At 44.4% G+C, this 18,902-nt stretch overlaps 1 protein-coding gene across 37 annotated transcripts in view; it reads right to left on the reverse strand.

The window, feature by feature from the left end:
* Nucleotides 1-18,902, reverse strand: part of RALGPS1 (Ral GEF with PH domain and SH3 binding motif 1) — a 309,829-nt gene that overhangs the window by 50,606 nt on the left and 240,321 nt on the right. For all 37 annotated transcript variants that reach the window (XR_010148845.1, XR_010148843.1, XR_010148844.1 and 34 more), the window contains 2 exons: nt 6,453-6,590; nt 3,888-3,981 (listed from right to left, as the gene is read on the reverse strand). Coding sequence is in view for 34 of the 37 variants with exons in the window: in XM_054659088.2 (XP_054515063.1) it covers nt 3,888-3,981; nt 6,453-6,590 (232 nt within the window). In the remaining 3 variants the exon portion in view is untranslated. The remainder of the gene's footprint in view (nt 1-3,887; nt 3,982-6,452; nt 6,591-18,902) is intronic.

Consider the following 18,902-nt stretch of genomic DNA (forward strand, 5'->3'; position numbering starts at 1 on the left):
TAAGTAGAAATAGACAATCCCAGTTACAGCTGATGAACAAGATGGAGGTTGCCGCTGTTAGCAAGAAGCGAATGGCTATGACGGGCAGAGAGCATCCAACACGGACGGATTCCTGGAATCCCTGGAAGAGAGAAGCCACGAAATGGCACAGAAGTAGTCAAAGATATAAACAAAAGGAATTCTTCTGCCATGAAGAAAGATGACGACACCATGGTCTGGGGAAATCTGGTACAGAACCCTCTACTCTGAGGCATTCTCTTATGAAGCTTTTGAACTTTAAGGAATTCTTCACCTACCAGGCAGACAGGACCCTTAACAAGAGGAAAAAAAAAATAAGACGGGCTCATTCTCTACAGCAACACCCAAAGCCCAGAGGCAATGGCACACGGCCTGCAGTGCTGAGGGGAGAGAAGCAAAGGAGGGCAGCCAGCAAGGCCGGGTCTAGTCCAATGCAGACATTTCTCTGAGGGAATGCAGGGCACGCGGGCCCTGTGAGCACTTTTATTTTTCTGGTGGAGCAGTAGGTAGGGGGTCCTACTTCCTGATGAAATGCAGCTAAATTAAGGGACTGATTAAAATAAAGACTCCAGGAATGGAAAAACTATGGAGAAACAACAGGTGGTAAAAACTGAATCTGTTTAAAAATACTAAACAGTAAGAATTATGATTCCTGAATATGCTTATGTTATAGACTTGGACTACGTGGTAATAATAACACAACTAACAAAAAGTTGGAAGCTGGTGAAGTGGAGGTTAAGGAAGGGGAGAGGGCTAATATTCTCATCTTTCATAACCAGAGTTGGCTGACACTGTTCACAATGGAAACCTAGTTAAAATAAAACTTATTGACTCAAGCCTCCTAATGTTTTTCCTGATCTCTTTTATTATTATTATTTTTTTGAGATGGAGTCTCACTGTCACCTAGGCTGGAGTGCAGTGGTGCAATCTCAGCTCACTGCAACCTCTGCCTCCCAGGTTCAAGTGATTCTCTTGCCTCAGCCTCCCGAGTAGCTAGGACTACAGGTGTGCACCACCACGCCAGACTAATTTTTGTATTTTTAGTAGAGACAGGGCTCACCATGTTGGTCAGGCTGGTCTTGAACTCCTGACTTCAGGTGATCCGCCCTCCTTGGCCTTCCAAAGTGCTGGGCTTACAGGCGTGAACAGGCATGAGCCACTGTGCCCGGCCCTCTTTTATTAATTTTAGAAGGCTCTTTTGGAAAATAATCTCTCTTTTGGTAAATAAATATTTAAAGAGCAGCCTTTTTTTTCACATGAAAGTTTTTTTCTAGTTAAATTAAAATGAAATTAAAGTTAGTATTTTAAATTAAAAATAGCCAGTGTAGTAGAATCCAATTTTAATATTCTATCCTTCTATCCATCCATCTATCCATCCTTCCCTACATATATGTACATTTTCTATGCATAGAAAAATGTCCAAAAGTATGTTCACTTAATGCTAATGGTCATGCTTTCTAGGTAATGGGAAATTGGGTAATTTTTCTTAAATAAAATAAAATAGAATAAAGGCTGTGGGGAATAAAGCACTGGTTGGACCTCTTGGCATAACATCTCCAAAGCAGATGGGGGAGAATGTCAGCAATGCAATGCCACCAAGGTAATAACTAAGCCATTGCATCCTTGTGGGTGAGGAGCCAGCCTCCAGATGTCAGTTGGGCCATGGAGTGTGGGTCCTCAAGCAGAATCACAGGCTCTGCCCATCTCTTGCCCCTTGGGGCCAGGACCTCCCTGAGGAGGAACTCCCTCGATGGTCTGAGGGCCGGCCGGGGGTGAGAATGCAGGCCTCCTCCCTGGGTTTGTCCACTTTGACCACAACAAAGAGCTAGGCTGACTGTTGTTTAGCATCAGGTGCTGAGGCGTTACTCCTTCAAAGTAGAAGGAGTAATTACTCATGATTTGCAGTTTGTCCAAAGATTATCTCATGGTCAGAAGTACTTATAGGCCATTTTTCTGTCTAAAGCATATTAGTGTTAATGAAAAGCCATTGTCTCCTTTATCACAATACTGGTGCATAAATGGAAAATATTATCCCAGAAACTAAGTGGGAATAATTTTGTACTCCAGGGCACTCTTTTCAGGAACAGCCAATGCTTCGTAAATAAATAAAATGAGCTTGATTTGTGGTAAGCATAATTTTAATAGTAATCTCTGGCTTTCATCTATTGTTGTTACTATTGGGTAACAGATCACAATTTCTTATTATAGTTTAACAAATTATTATATAAAACAACTAAAAGCATTATGTCTATGTTGCAAAAGATCATTAGCACCACCGAGGGAGCTTTGAAAAAATACAGATTTTTCAGGCCCCACCCCAGACATCTGGATGGTTAGAGTTTCCCAGGTGACTCTGGTTCACAGCCACGGCTGCAGACCACTCCTGTAAAGCTGACCAGGTGGGACACTGCTTGAACATCCGTTCCCCTTAAGGTCTTTCCTGGTGAGTGAACTGTGGGTAACGTGGGGGTTGTCTCTGTGGCTACAGTTCTCTACAGTTTTCACGAACTTAGATGAAGACCATGCAGTCTGGCTAATTAAATTCACAGACACAAAACTGGAAGAGATAAAAAATATACTGGAATAACAAGATTCCAAGGAATCATGGCATATTGGAAGCCATCATAAGATAAGATTTAAAAGAATACAGATGCTCCTCAACTTACGACGGGGATACATCCCAATAAACCCATCATAAGTTGAAAATATTACAAGCCAAAAATGCATTTAATACATTTAACCTACCGAACACCATAGCTTAGCCTAGCCTACCTTAAATGTGCCCAGAACACTTACAAGAGCTTACAAAATCGTCTAACACAAAGCTTATTTTATAAGGAAGTGTTGAATATCTCATGGCATTTATTAAATACCGTGCTGAAAATGAAAAACAGAATGGCTGTATGGGTACTCAAAGTACAGTTTCTACTGAATGTGCGTTGCTTTCGCACCACTGTAAAGTTGAAAGATTGTTAAGTTGAACCATCCTAAGTTGGGGACCATCTGTGAATGTGAAGTTGACATTTAAGAGGTAAATGATTGATTACAAGATGGCTGGGACTTGCCTTAATACCAGGTCATATGAAAAAGTACTGAGGTTCTTAGTTAGTCTCAATCAAGCTGAAAATGGGCCAAGAGGACTTGCCAAGCAGTATGGCAGACAGGGTTAACACGAAAAAAATCCTTCTTTTCCCTCCAAATACATAGAAATGCTGGATAAATTCCCAGATGCCACAAATGAAGAAAGAACTGAAAGCCTCAGCAGGGTTAGTGGAAGATGAGGCCAAAGGGCCCATGGGTTTGTTATGAGAACTGGGTCTACTCCACAGGGGCTCTACGGGGAAGGAGGTAAGGCCTTGAATACTGCAGAGAGCTGAGAGTTATAAGGAACTGTCTCATCCATGAAACAGGCTCCTGGAGAATTCTGTTTGCTAGTCTGGAGATATGGCTAGAAGCTGCCTTGCCACCCAGCACTGTGGATGGGGGAGTCACTTGTGAGAACCAGAGCACCACGCCTGTGCCATTCACAGCTGTGGGGTCCAAGTTCATATTATCCATGCCATGTGGGAAAGCCATACTGAGAAGTTAACACAACACCTTACTCTGAACTGGGGGGCCTATGAGGATGGGGCAGAGATGGGTATGAGAGCTGTTCAGACATCACCACTGCGGGGCTGTGAGGTCAAAGATCACACTGCACGCGTGTGCTTGTGTGTGCTGGGGCCTGGGCGCTACTGCCGTGGACTCTGATAAGCCCTGCAGGTGGCTACTCACTGGTCCCAACAAGGGCTAGGCCACTTGCAGGGACCTGAGCACTAAGGACAAAAGTGGGGCTGGGAGGCCTGACACAGGAGTACGTGGGGACTTACTTGTAGTTGTCGTCTTCCACAAACTTCTGGAGCTCTTCAATGTAGCGTACGGACTTCAGGTACTTCTGCACATGGGGCAGGGTGGTGAGGTGATCTGCAAAAGGTGGACCACATCCAGAAACTTTAGGCTCTCCCATCTTTAGGCCCCCAGATGAGAAGTATAGAAATCATGATTTTAGATGCTCCCAGGATACTGAGACTCATTCACTCTTCCAGCAGTTGCTGATGCTCTTTGGGGACTGGCCCTGTGCTGGCCACTGGAACAGAGGGATCATCAGGCCTGGGTTCTGCCCTCAAGGAGTACCCCCCAGATGACCGGGCCTCAGTCACCACACTCTGAGGCCACCATGTTTTTTTAGCCAGGAAGGAGGAGCTGCGCCTCCACTCAGATATCAGGGACTGGGGAAAGATGGCTCCCTGGCCTCCAAAACAGACCAGAGCCAGGTGTCTGTGCCCTAAAACAGGTTTCCATTGGGGTAACTGGGCAAGCCTCCTATATCTACCCACCAGCTGTGTGACATGAATTCAAGAATGAATGAACAGACCCTGTCCAGCCAGGTGTGGAGGCCTAACCCAGAAGCTGGCCTATGACTGGAGCTGCTGCATCCTAGGAAGAAAGGGAGGGGTCCAGGCACCTGAACATGCCTGTACCAGGCTCTGCAGCAGGTAATTTTATAGGAGTCATCTTTGCTAACCTTCACACCTGCCTCACGTGGGAGAAACAATATCCCCATTGCACAGAGGAAGAAACTGTGGCAACCTGCACAGGTCGCATTGCTGAGAAGGGCAGAGCTGGGTTGGGACTTCAGGTGATGGAAGGCTTCTGCCACACGGTGTTGCCCGTCTCTGGAGGGACTGGTGTCAGCTGCTCTCTGCAGACCTTCACAGTCACTGCACTCCTTCTGAGAGGGCCACTGGGTGGGACAGAACAAGCCAAGAGGAGAGGTGGAGGGAGTAGAGGAGGTCGTGAAGAGGAGCAGAAAAGAGGGCGAGGAAGGACCCTCGCTTTCTGAAGAGGTGCGTCCAGGTGCAGCATGAGCACCCGATAGCTCTGGCCTTTCATAGCGAGATTCTGAGCAGATCATTTTGTTTCTCTGAAGCCTCAGTGTCCTCTCTCTGAAGTGAGGATGACACCTGTTTTACAAAACTGATGGAGATGACGCAGGTGAAGGTGAACAGTGGTAAGAGAGCATTTGCTGGGCTCTCATGAAATGCCAGGGACTGTGCTAAGGGCTCTGCATGAACCCTATCCCCATTTTCATGCATGAGAAAACCTTCAAGGGGAGAAAGTGACTTTTCAAGAGACAAAGCTGGAACAGGAACCGGAGTCCATCTGACCCTGAAGCCCATGTCTGTGGTTGCTCTGCTGGCCAATGGAACAACAAGTATCAATGTATTTGTGCTGGAGATGGCCCGGGCCAGGCGAAATCTGCACTGGGAATACAGGTGCCTCCTACCCCTCCTGTCAGAGGAAAGCGGCCCTGAAGTGTGGGAACCCCCACCCTGCCTGGGGATGCTGTGGAGGGGCTGGTGAGCAGGGCTCTTGCTTCGGTGAACCCACCCTGGCTTCCCTGTGACATTCCCAAACGGAGGCTGTGGATTTTCTCACACCCTACGCACAGCAAGTGAGGCTAGGTTCCTTCCTACCACCCCTCTTTGGTGCTTCCAGACTTTTACTCCTCTGCCCTCTTGTGAAAGCCTTGCTCCCCAGAGGCAGGTGCCTAGAGCCCCACCCCCCATGCACCACACCCCCTTCACGGCTGACTTCCGCTGACTAACCGCCTGCTCATCAGTGCTAATTCCCAGAAGACTTGAGCACCTGGCTCATAGTCAAGCTCCACACCCCAAGTCTGCCATCTTCTCGGGTGAAATCAATCCCCACATGGATGGCCCATCCAGCATTCTGACATCATCTCCAATGATTTTCTCCATCCCTCTTACACACCCACCATCATGGGCACACTGTGGATTTGGCCACGTGCAGCAGAGTGTGGCCAGTCGCTTACCACATCATTTCCCTTCTCCCAGGCCCACAGCTAGATTATATCTCCTAGCCCCTGTCAGCAAAAGTGGCCTGCACTGCTTGCAAGCCTGGACCATAAAACCCACCCATATATGGTTCTCTCTCATCCTGCACCTGCCAGCTGGATGCAGAGTCCAGTGGAGGATTCTGAGGCCATGGGAGACAGCAAAGTCACAGAACAATGAAGCCTGGTCCCCAAATCTGCTTGGAGGAGAGCTGTCCAGAAAGCTCTTCATGAATGAATGACCCAGGAGCCAGAAAGACCTGGGCTCTGCCACTCACTAGACGCGTGATTGTGGACAAGTGACTAAACTGTTTTCAGCCTCAATTTCCTCACCTGTAATACAGAAATAGTAACACCTAGTTTGCACAGCTTTTTAAGATCAAACCTATGTATAAAAGGATCTAGTACATGTTTGATGCTCGAGATATTAAAATGAGGAACTTTGTATTTCTTTGAAAGGTTTCTAGAGCTTTCTCACTGATAAGACCCAAATTTCAATGACGTAAGATTTCACAATTCTAACAACAAGGGTACTAACCATAGCTGCAGGAAACTTGTAAATCAGCAATTATTCGAAGAATATTGTTCATCTGATTGGATCTTTGTTCATTTTCCATGATACTGCCTGAGGCAGGATATGCAGAATCAATGTAGATTAAATCCAGAAGATAGATTCCTAAAATTAAAGAAGATATTTCATGATGGAAGGAGCTTACCACAAACCAGAACAAAATAGCACAAAATAGTACTGATCTGCTAAAAAATATAAAGGGTGACTTATGGAAAACTGAGATAATATTTGGACTTTAATTCCAATCCTGATTACTAATTTTTTCACACAGCACTGCCCAACTATAAATCAAACATCTGAGCAACAACCAAAATGTATGCTGGCAAGATTTTAGCATTTCTAGTTCAAATACTCTCCAGCAATAAGGCTTTTACCTGTAACCCAACTAGAAAATAACAGGACATGAAAGGGATGAATACTTATGTTTCTTACCAACTGCTGAAGTTTAATAGGTCTAAGGTGCCATGTCCAGGAGAACACCCATTTGGGCTGAATTCAGTTTCTTCTTTATTTGCCCAGCTGTCTATTTGTCTATCTGTTCCCCTACCCCTACCTCACCATACATTAACTAAGAAACAAAAGAAAAAATTAAAAAAGCAACAGCTCTCAGTACAAAAAATTCCCTCTAAAGCTAGAGAATTTGGCCAATCGTGCTTAACAAGAAAATAAGATGTGAAATAAAAATACAGCTATGTTACAGAAATAGTAACATGTAGTCTGCAAAGCTTTTGAAGATCAAACCTATGTCTAAAAGAATCTTAGTAAGATCCATCACAGGCCAGTGATAAGCTGGGGGGATTTGAGGACAAACTGCCTGGCTGGGGAAGGGGAAGGGCCGCTGGCTATGTAGCCACTACACAGCTCTCAGCTGGCTGACTAGCTGCAGGGCCGAGCTTCAGACCACCTGGAGATGTGCATGGGCCAAGGATGGAACGTCCTTTCAGCTGCCCTCCAGGAGCACTGCTATTGTGCCCACCACACTGGCAGAGTTGGGCAGGAGAAGTGACATAAAGCAGAATTCAAGGCAGAAAACATTAAGCAAAGCAAGGAAGAGTGCTTGCTCTAAAAAACAAAAGTCCAGGTGATCAAGAAGATCTAACGGTTACAAATTTCTATGCATAAAGAAACAACACATCAAACAATACATAGTACAAAAAAGTTAGAAATGAAAAGTGAGTTCAACAAAAACACAACCATAGAGGGAGGCTTTGGTATGTCTTTTCCAGAATTTATATAAGCATATATGTATACATCATACACATATATATACATATACACATATATATATTAATGCAATGATACAGTATTACAGTAACAACGTTAACAAGTTTTAGAGCAGAGCATAGTGGCTCGCGCCTGTAATCCCACCACTTTGGGAGGCCGAGGTGAGCGGATTGCTCGAGCCTAGGAGCTCGGAACCAGCCTGGGCAACATGACAAAACCCCGTCTCTACAAAAAACACAAAAATTAGGTGGCCATGATGGTGCATACCTGTAGTCTCAGCTATTTGGAAAGCTGAAGCAGGAGGATTGCTTGAGCCCAGGAGGTGGAGGCTGCAGTGAGCTGAGATCGTGCCATTGCACTCCAGCCTGGGTGACAGAGCAAGACTCTGTCTCAAAAAAAAAAAAAAAAAGGCCAGGCATGGTGGCTCATGCCTGTAATCCCAGCACTTTGGGAGGCCAAGGCAGGCAGATCACCTGAGGTCAGGAGTTCAAAACCAGCTCGGCTAACACGGTGAAAGCCCATCTCTACCAAAAACCCAGAATTAGTCACGTGTGGTGGTGGGCGCCTGTAATCCCAGCTACTCGGGAGGCTGAAATAGGAGAATCACTTGAACCCAGGAGGCGGAGGTTGCAGTGAGCTGAGATCGGGCCACTGCACTCCAGCCTGGGCAACACAGCAGGACTCTGTCTAATAATAATAATAATAACAAGCTTGGTTTTCTATAAATGAAAATATAGTTCTTTTCAGGTACCCATGGAGTACAAAAATTGATTGTATATAAAGAAAACCTCAGTAAGTCCTAAAAAGTAAATGCTATATTATCTACTTTCATTGACCTTACTACATCTAGGATTTAACAATAAATACAGAAAAAAAACTAACCATTTGAAAACACACACGCATGCACACACACACTCATATAACTCTTAGGTCAAAGAAAAAATAAAAAATCTGTTTGAAGAATCTATTTGAAGACAATGACAAGGAGAATACTACATATCAAAACTTACGGGTTCTGACCAAAGTGGTAATCAGGGGGAAATTTATAGCCTTAAAAATTTACTATTGAACAACTAAGAATTATTACAAATATTGGAATTAACTTGGTTAATTATATAAAAGTTGTGAGGGTTTGTGCATGGATAGATGAGCACTGCACTAAGAGTTATACGTTCATTATCTGATTTATCCTTCTAACAAGCTATTTTACAGAGAAGGAAAAGGAAACTCAGAGAGGATGTGTAACTTGCTCAAGGTCATGCAGCTGGTAAATGAAAGAGACAGGAGTTGAACCCAAGCCTGCCTCCTCCAGGGTACACACTTCCTGCCATTACAGTGGAGCACTGGTGCTAGATACCATGAGTCATTCGTCTGCTTTTAAAATAGATGCACATTGTTACGGGAAACTGTTAAATCACAGAAACATATGCTAATACTTCTCACAGGAGCCATTTCCACTTCCTTTCTTCCTGGTGGTACCATGTTTCCAAAATTTTAATAATTAGAAATAATTTCCCTTGTAGAGAAGCTCCAAGTTTGGTGAGTTTGAATCCACAGATTTATTCTTTCTCTTCACCTTGTTTTTCTTCTCCCCTCTTAAAAATGTAACTCAGTTTTAGGGTACATGTGCACAAATTAAAAAAAAATGTAACTCAGTTACCACCCTGAAGCGTCAGCAACGGCAATCCTGAAAAATGCTATTACTGCTTCAACCACAACAAAAAGCATCCTCTAGTGCATGGCAGGGAGTGAAGAGATGTGGGACATAGGGCAGCTTTATTCCAGACACAATGTGCAGACTTCGGCCCAGCTGGCTCAGAGTGGCAGAGTGAAAGCTCAGCCCAGAAGCAGAGAAACTGGAGAGCAGGATGGGGGGAAAGGCAACTTGCTCCCTGGGTATCAAATCCAAGACAGAAACTTCCCTCCTGTCTCATGGGATCCTGCCACCAACCCTGGAAAGTAGGAGGAGAAAACTAAAGCTCAAAGAGATTAAGAAACCTGCCCAAGGCCTCACAGCAAGGGTGATGGAATTTGAACCCAGGTCTATCAGGCTGCTGCACCCATGTTCCCATCCACTGGTCATCAGAAACACAGAGGGAGTTGCCTTTTCTCAAGTAACACTCTCAACATGAAAGGTGCACCCTGTGCTGCCCTGTGAGAACAGGTGCCGGACACTGGGCCTCCTCTTGGGTTCCTGGAAGTGGATCCCTGAGTGGTGCTCTGCAAACTGAGGCCCACAGAGTTCATAATTCCCCTCTACAAAACATGCAGATGCCCACACCTGCCTACTCCTCAAGACCCGGGAGTGTGAGCCAAGGCCATACCTGCTGAGGACTGGGTAGAGCACCCCTCAAAAGGAAGCCTCCTGGCTCCAACGATGTGGGGAGACCTTGAGCCTAGGCAATGCCTAGAAAGAACCTCCCTATAAATAGCCTTTCACTCCCACAATGAAAACCACAGCACAAGCAGCAAGTCTCCTACAGTTAACGCTGCACAAATCCACAGAAATCTTTTCAGTACTGTATTAGTCCACAACAGAGATATGTATAAGCCTAAACTATAATGAAATCATAAGAATAACCACCTTCCACTTGTACCATGTCAGGCACAGTGCTGAGCTCTACATGTAGTTGGCACACCCCACAACCGCACACAGACACTTGTTTGCATCATTTGTGTATTTCAAATCTGACTCCCCATCAGGCCTAACGCCTCAAGGGCAGGAAGTGTGTCTTGCTCCAGGAGCTCAATCTCCAGCATCTAGAACTGAGCACACAGGAGCTGCTTGGTAAACGCTGGCTGACAAAGGAATGCATGAGAGAAGGCATATTTTATTTAACTCATACAATAACCTTATGAAGCACATGTTACCCTCGTTTTGTAGCTGAAGAGAGAGCCACCACCAGTCAAGTGATGATAAAGAGAGCTGATGCTTACCGAGCACATACTGTGTGCCAGGTCCTAAACTAAGAGCTTTGCCCAGATTATCGATTCATAAGAAAAATGCTGTTGTCAGGGAGGTTTCATTGTGATTTTATAAGGGAAGAAAATGAAGCTGAGAGTGCACCGGGAATACTGCTTGTCTGTGGCCACACAGCTGGGAAGTGGCAGAAGCAGGATTTGAGCACAGGTCTGTCCAGGTTGTCTATGAGCGGTTCTTCTTTTACTCCAGCCAGACTCTCTGGTGTATGGCAGCCAGTGAGGCAAGATAGGGGCATAGGTGAACCCAGGCTATGGCTGTCCCTGACTGATTTCCCCTATGGGGTCAACACTCTCCAAAAGGGCTCATGACTCTACTGTGGCTGCCTCCCCTGTGCCATCTACCACCTGCTACTCTCCACCTCCCTCATGTCCACTGTGGTCAGTCTGGTCAGCCCCCAGGTCCCATCATCAGTGTCCCACCCAGTCCTGGGGGTCCTTCCAGCTCTGCCACATGACAAGCAGCTGTGGTATAAGTGAGAGAACGTGGAGCCCGGATCCAGGAGACTCGGAACCCTGGCTCTGCCACTCACCAGCTGGGTGGCCTTAGGCAAGCCTTTTTACCTCCCAGGGCCTCAGTTTCCTTGACTGTGAATAAGGGTAATAACGGTGGTTTACACGAGTCTCCCAGTCCAGGGCCTGGACCACTGAAGTGCATAAGAAGCTGAGCTGACCTTACGGCTGGCCCTATTTGAAGCAGCAGCACGGGAGGAATGAGCCCAGCTGGGTTTGCCACAACCGTGGATGGTGCCCAGATGCCCACTGCATGGTGGCCACCCCTCAGTTGGACCAGTGCTTGGAGCTGTCACCTGGACTGGGACAGCACAGCTGGACATCTCAGCTCCTATTCCTATTTACACAGTTACCAAAGCAGATGACATTGTGATGTTGGCCTTATGAAGATGGACAGTAACTGGATCAGCCATTGGCCCTGGCTGCCTTGGGGCTGGACAGTGCCAGGGACCAGGCAAGGCTGAGAGGTGCAGACCTGTTGGGGGGAACAATCCTGACAGTAACAGCCACTGTCTACTCTAGGGAAGGGAGGTATTGTGTTTACCATGGCACCTTAGCAGTGACCCTGTACAGAAGGCACTCCTGTTCCCCACCATTTTACAGATTAGGAAACTGAAGCTTAGTTTCAATTGGCCAAGATCACACAGCTTGCAAGTGAGAGAATCAGGATTTGAATTCAGGACTACCTGACTCCAAAGATCTGGGACAGACAGCAGTGCTAGGGGCTGGAGGCTGGGGGCTGGAAGTCATTGGCTGGCACAGGGATGAGGATTCCAGGCAGAGAGTTGGGGGTGTGAGGACCCCTGCTGTGGCCTGTCTTCCCCCAATCCCCAGGACACTGCTGGCAGCTGGCATCTGCCCCATGGCTATGCCCACCCGCAGACTGGACCTCCTCTGAGACAGATCCCAGACCATGCTTGGGCTCTGCTCCCTCCTTCCATGCCCCACACAGGGCCTGGTGACACTGCTGTAGCTGCCACATGAGTGCCAACCAGACTGCCATGGTGAGGCAAACCCCCAGGGCCAGAGTGGGCAGTTCTCAGCTCGTTCTGCTCCAGAAGCCCTCCGCAGCTGGGCTGGCCTCAACACACGGGGCAGGTGGCCAAACCTGCTTCTTGACAGTGAATACAGGCTCCCCACCAGAGGTGTCCACAGGACACCCGGCCCCAAGGAGGGAGTGCCAGGCTGACAAAGGAGGTGCTCTTCTGAACAGACACCTTCTCTGAAGCTGAGGGACACCCATGCTCGATGGCCCAGAGCCTGCTTGAAGCTGGGCGCTTGCAGCCTCCCCAAGCCAAAGCCCACGGCTGGCACCAGGACTTCCCACAAGCCCAGAGACTCACTGCTCCCTTGTTCTCCCATCGCCACCCCGTCTCACTTGCAACCCGAGTCTGGTTTTGGTTTTTCTCATACAGCTATCTTTTTAATAAGGAAAATTCTGCTGTGTTGAGGGGAAAAAAAAAAACCCTCTACAGCATAAAAATGTGCCATATTTCCATCTTATACTTTCCATTTTCTCTCTCTCCCTTTTTCAAAGTTTGAGATGAAAGACTTTTTTCCATGTTCTCCTGCTCTGCCTTAAAAAGATCACTTTCAAACTTCAGTATTCAGGAGTGCTGGCATGCAGAACTATACTTGTGTGGTTGGATCACATAAACTGTCCTGATAAATTCCAAATGAAATAACAAAGCAGCAGCTCATTAGGATGTGTGTGCTCTCTTTAAGAGAGCACAAAGCATTTCCATCTACTGCATGACGAGATCTCAGCAGGCGGCCCAGGCTCCCTGAGAAGATGGGGAAGACTGTGAGTATTAACTAGCACCTGCTAATTAATATCCATCAAGCAAAACAGGGCTTCAGAACAAATCCTCATTTAGAGAGTATTCCTTTTGTGAAAGCTGTTGGAAGCTTACTGTCACTGAGACAGTTTCCTCGGTCTGCAGAAGGGGGCAGGCACAGGGAGTCACATGGCAGGTGGTCAGAGGCCACGCTTTCTGGATGAGCACATGGCCTTGTGTATGACTTGGGGTTGTGGCTCATGAATCACAAAGGCACGTGGGCAAAGTCCTGCTGTCTGGACAGAATCCTGAAGTCCAGGGAAGCCAAATCACCTCCTGGCTCCCCAAGGTGAAATGAGGACACAACTATAGATCCCCTCATGCCCTGGGGATTGCCTGGTAATGTACAGGCACAAAGAGGTAACCCACTGTTTGCAAACGTTCCCCCAGAGTGCAATGGATGGCATAGCGTGCACTGGGGTTCTGACTGGCAGTAAGAAGGGGCATGAGGAGAGGCCATGCATCTGGTTACTGTTATTGGCCTTTTTTCATGCTGGACACTGTGCTGAGTATATTACATGTACTAGCTCATTTAACCCTTCAATGACACTTGGGAATAGAGAAGAAACTGACACTTTTTTCTGCCTAACACCCACTCCCTATTTTGGAAACAGCCCTTGATTTCCTTTTGGGGAAATTATACCTCCCACACTCATAACCCGTGTGGCTTCGGGGCATCTGGAGCAATTCCACCCCCTTCTCTGTCCCATGGGTAAAAACAAATTTTTAAAAATAATTATTTGGGAAAGAAAAAACACTTACCAATTAATTTTGAGATGAAAAAATAAGTTAAAATTAAAATATCAAAATTATCCACAATGATGCAAGGCCATGTAACCACCGAGAGAAAAGTCCACAGCCTCAAATGCTTATATTAATAATTAAAAAACATTTAAAAAGTGAACTTAGTATTCATTATATAGAACTAGAAAAAAAAAGAAACGAGAAAACAATTTAAAATATAAAAGCATAAATAATGAATCTTTAAAAAATCAACAGTCTAGCAAAGTGATAAATAAAACTGAAAGTTGGTTCTTTGAGAAAATCAATGAAATGGACAATCCTTTGGTATGTACGACTGAGGAAAAAGACACAGACGAACAATATTAGGGATGAGAGAGGGGATATGATTTCAAATATGGAAGAGATGTTAAAATAGTGGTATGTGTAAATTTTATGGTAACATATTTGAAAATCTAGATGAAATGAATGCTTAGTAGGAAAATATATCTTCTCAAAGTTCTCTCAAGAAGAGGAAAAAAACGTTAATTTACTAATAAAGAGAAAAATATTAATAATGGAGAAAGATACTATTAGATTGGTGCAAAAGTAATTGCCATTACTTTTAATCGCAGAAACTGCAATTACTTTTGCACCAATCTAATATAATTAAAATACAATATCTAGATGATTTTTAAGGAGCTCATGCATAAAACCGTAAAAGAAAAACTTAATGTTACTTAAACTGTTCCAGAACAGGAAAAATCAGAAATAGCTGCAGTTCATTTTACGATTCTAGCATAACCATTACACCCAAACCTGACAGAGGTGGCATAAAACAGAGACCAATCACATTAATAAATCAAGATGCAGGGATTCCAAATAAAATATTATCAAATAAAACTCATTGGCGTGTCCTGATAAAGCACTGAGCTAGACACAGACTTCCTTAATGTGATAAAGAATACATATTAGAAAATTAAAACAATGTTCTTAATATTGAAATCCTATTAAATAGGAACAAATCAAGAATATCTGACATACTGCTATCATTTAACACTATGCTGAATGTGATAAAGCAAGACAACAAATGTGGAATAAATATTAAAGATGCACATCACAGTGTCATTTCTGCAGGTGATATGATTAGTTATCACATTAGTGATATAATTAGACAATTCAGGATAATCAACTGAAAAACTATTAGAATAACAAAGTTAACTTCAAAATAAATATACATAAATCAATGTCATTCTTATATAACAGTAATCATCAGCTAGAAAACACAATGGAAAAAAAGGGCAATTTACAATAACAGCAAAACTATAAAACACCTAGGAATAAACTTAGTAATGTGTAAGACTTATATGAATAAAACATATTTGATAGAAAAATCATACATAACATTTATTAAAATCAAGTATACACATATCCTGGGCCTATGAATCCTTCTCCAAAGCATCCATTTTACTAAATAAAGGCACAATTCATAAGAATACAAACCTTTTATCTACATCTCATTGTATCTGAGTTGTTGCAATGAGAATGTAACACTTTGGTAATTCAGGTAAAAACTAATGAAGTAAAAATATCTGAAGGATTGAAAGAAGATGTAAATAAGTAAGGAAATATATAATATTCTTAGATGGGAAGACACAACATTACAAGGATGTCAATTATTGCCTAATTAACATACACATTTCATATCTGAAATGATTCCAAAGTTCACTTGGAAGAGGAAATGTATGAAAATAAACATTTTTAACAAGAAGAATGAAGAGAGGGGCTTGTTATAAAATGTGCTGTGATGCCCAGTCATTAAGCAGTATAGTATTGCTACAGAGTTAGACAAATAAAGGGAGCCCAGCAATACATACATAGAGATATAGAAATTTAGTATACGATGCAGGTATATTTCAAATCAATGGGAAAAGGAACAATCCTTCAATAAATGATAATGAGACAAATGATTATTGATTTGGAAAAATATAAAGCTGGATCTCTACTTCATTCCTAAAACAGAATAAATTACAGATAAATTAGGGAGTTGAAATCTAAATAATACGAGCACTTGAATAAAATACAGAAGAATAATTTTATAATGCTGAGGTACGCAAAGGCTTAAGTGTGACATGAGACCCAAAACCATTAAAAAAAGACTGACATATTGGGGTCCACTTCTCAAAACCCACACACTTCTGCACGATCAAATAAAACACCATACATGAAGCTGAAAGACAAATAGAGTAGGAAAAATATTTGCAATTTATAAGACAGTCAATAGTCCTAATATATAAAGAGCTCCTACAATAAATGCAAATAATGTTATAAAAGATGAGCAATTTGTGGAAGAGTACAAATGTAAATAAAAATGTGAAAGATTCCCAAGATGCAGTAATAATCAAGGAATTACAAACTAAAACAAGATATTTTTTCCCATTTATACTGACAAAGTTCTTAAAAATCAATAATATTTAGTGTTGATGAGCGTGTGGAAAAAGTCACACTATACAAGAGTGACGACAGCATAAATTGATAGAAACTTTTGGGAGGAGAATTTGGATGTCAAATAATGTGTTTTCTAGGACCCAGTAATTCCACTTCTAGAAATTTACTCTACAGCAATACTACTACAAATTGTAGCAATACTACTACAAACATTAATAAGAAATGTTCACTGCAGCATTGTTTGTAATTTATAATTATACAAAAAACACATGGTTTATATAAATTATTTTATATCCAAGTAGCGGAACATCATGCAGCTATTGTAAGGATAAAATATATTTCTAAGAACTGACACGGAAAGATATCCATGATATGTTTTTAAGTGAAAAACATCAGGTATGCCTGTAACAATAGAGAGATCACACACAGAGAATACACTGCTCAATCTGTTATCGATAGCTATCTTTGGGTATGAAACTGCAGGATTATTTTCTGCTTTATACAATTTTATATTATTTTAACCTTTAGCTATGAATATATACTACAGTTTTAGAAGTAAAAAAAAAAGCAAGATATTTCTTTCTTTCTCTTTCTGTTAAAGAAGCAAACACTTTTTTGGCAGGGAGAAGGAGAGCAATATGTGAAGCACAAGAATTTCCGAGCGTTCGCAGCCCCTGGTTGGTCTTTAGGTTTAGATTTAAAGGCCACAGACACTGACTCCAATCTGTTAGTGCTTCCTATCCCCTCATACAACTCCCTGCTTTTGCTCTCTCCATTTCCAGTCCAGTCTATACCCTGTGATCTTTCTCAAACCCTATTAGACCATGCCCCTCACCTACTTAAAAATACCCAGTAGCTTTCTATCCCAACAGGCAATGTGAAAACTCCTTAGCACAGCATCCAAGGTCTCTGGGCTCTGCCCCACACTACCTTTCCAGCCTCTTCCTCCACGTCTCATGGGATGCCCCAACTATGCCAGCCCCTCCATGCAGCCCCTGATGTGGCCTCTGTCTCATGCCTCTGAGCCTCAGCAGAGGGGTTTCCTCCCCTTCCCTCTGTGCCTCCTTCTCCTTCCTGGCTGCTAACTGGCTCCTCCTGGGCTCGCAGCACACTGTCCTTTCCTCAATTACAGCATTTATCCAGGGCAAGGGCTGTGCCTTATCCATCTCTGCATGCTCAAGGGCCCAGCACCAAGCCTAGCATAGAACAGGGGCTCAGCAAACGGCTAGGGAAATGAATGGACCCCATGTTGAATCTTTATTGGAATATACACGACTCCCTTCAACCTGGCCTCTGAAATTCTATTGCTCAGTGGAAGGGTGGCTGCGGTTGTCAGGCACCCCACTCCACAGCCACTCTGTTAAGGGACAGCCCCACACTGTGGTATCTGTAAGCTAAATACTCATATTTCTCAGAGTGCTATAAAGTGCTTCCAGAGGAGCTAACGTCACTAAAAGGAAATGCAAGATGATTCCCCCAGTGAAAGCCTTAGAAACCTGCCTCTATATTGGGTAGAACCGAGGCTGCCCATGTGCCAAGGAAAACACTCTTGAGCTTGTCTTTCCAACCCTGGCTCAGAGATTTGCTACTGTGCACAGAAAGGCTCCCCAAACGTCCGAGGCCACCAGGATCACGGCCAGAGAGTGAGATCACAGACAGCCGCTTCAGTCGCCAAAGTATTTTCCACTTCCACTAATGCACTCGCGTATCTGTGACCACACTGTACCTAGTCTTTAAGTATAACAAAAATAATAATGGAGGCAGATGCAAAACTGTCAGCTTTACTCATTACTCAATGGAAACTGTGTAACAAAAGACAACATTCTAAACCTCAATCATCAATCCCTGCATTCTCTGGAAAACAAGCAACAGATTTTCAGAGGGTTAGCTAGATCGAAACTGATTTTCACTTCCTCAAAGTAAATTCTTTACTGATTTTGCTGAAATGAAATACTGAGAGGTTCCTTGGGCCCTCTGGAAGGAAGAAGGCATCTGATTGTGAATTTATTTGTGGTTTTCAGGCTCAGGTGTTTTGATCTCTCCCTGCCTTTCTCAACGGAGATGAGAGGATGTGAGTCCTCATGGGGAGGTCGCAGGCTTTCAGTGGGCAGGGGCTCCTCCTACTCCATGGCAGGAGCCATCTCTGTGGGCTCCACCCTTCTCCAGGACACCCTGTGGACACGAGGCACTTGGCCTGGCCAGATCCAGCTGGCCCAGCAGCAGCCCTGCCTCTTGCAGCCCTAACGCCCTGGTCAGGGTCTGTAGGCAGCGCTATTCTCACCAAGCCTGGGAGCCAATCTCACCCAAGGCAGGCCAAGCACTCAGCCCTCAGCTCTGCCAGCAGCGGGTGATGGAATAGCCAGTGCTCTTGTTAGTCTGGTCTTGTGTGGTGGGGTGGGATGGGAAGGTAGGGGAGAGCCTGGGCCGTCACTGGCTGGGGTCAGCTTCAGATTGGAAGGCCTGCCTACACCTACTCTCCTTGTATTGCCTCTCCTCTGCCCATGAGACTCAACTCCCTTGGGAAAGGACCCAAGAAACTTGACCCTCTGGACTGTGGTCTCCTGGTCACCTCCTTGAGACCCATCCTTCTGCTCTGCACCAGTTGGTGCACTGATTCTCCAGCACCAATTTTACTCAATTCTGACTTCCCCTTCTGCTACACCAGCAGGGCCTTGTGGCCAATGCTCCCCTCATT

This window comes from Pan troglodytes, chromosome 11 (assembly GCF_028858775.2).
Source record: "Pan troglodytes isolate AG18354 chromosome 11, NHGRI_mPanTro3-v2.0_pri, whole genome shotgun sequence".
Classification (NCBI taxonomy): domain Eukaryota; kingdom Metazoa; phylum Chordata; class Mammalia; order Primates; family Hominidae; genus Pan; species Pan troglodytes.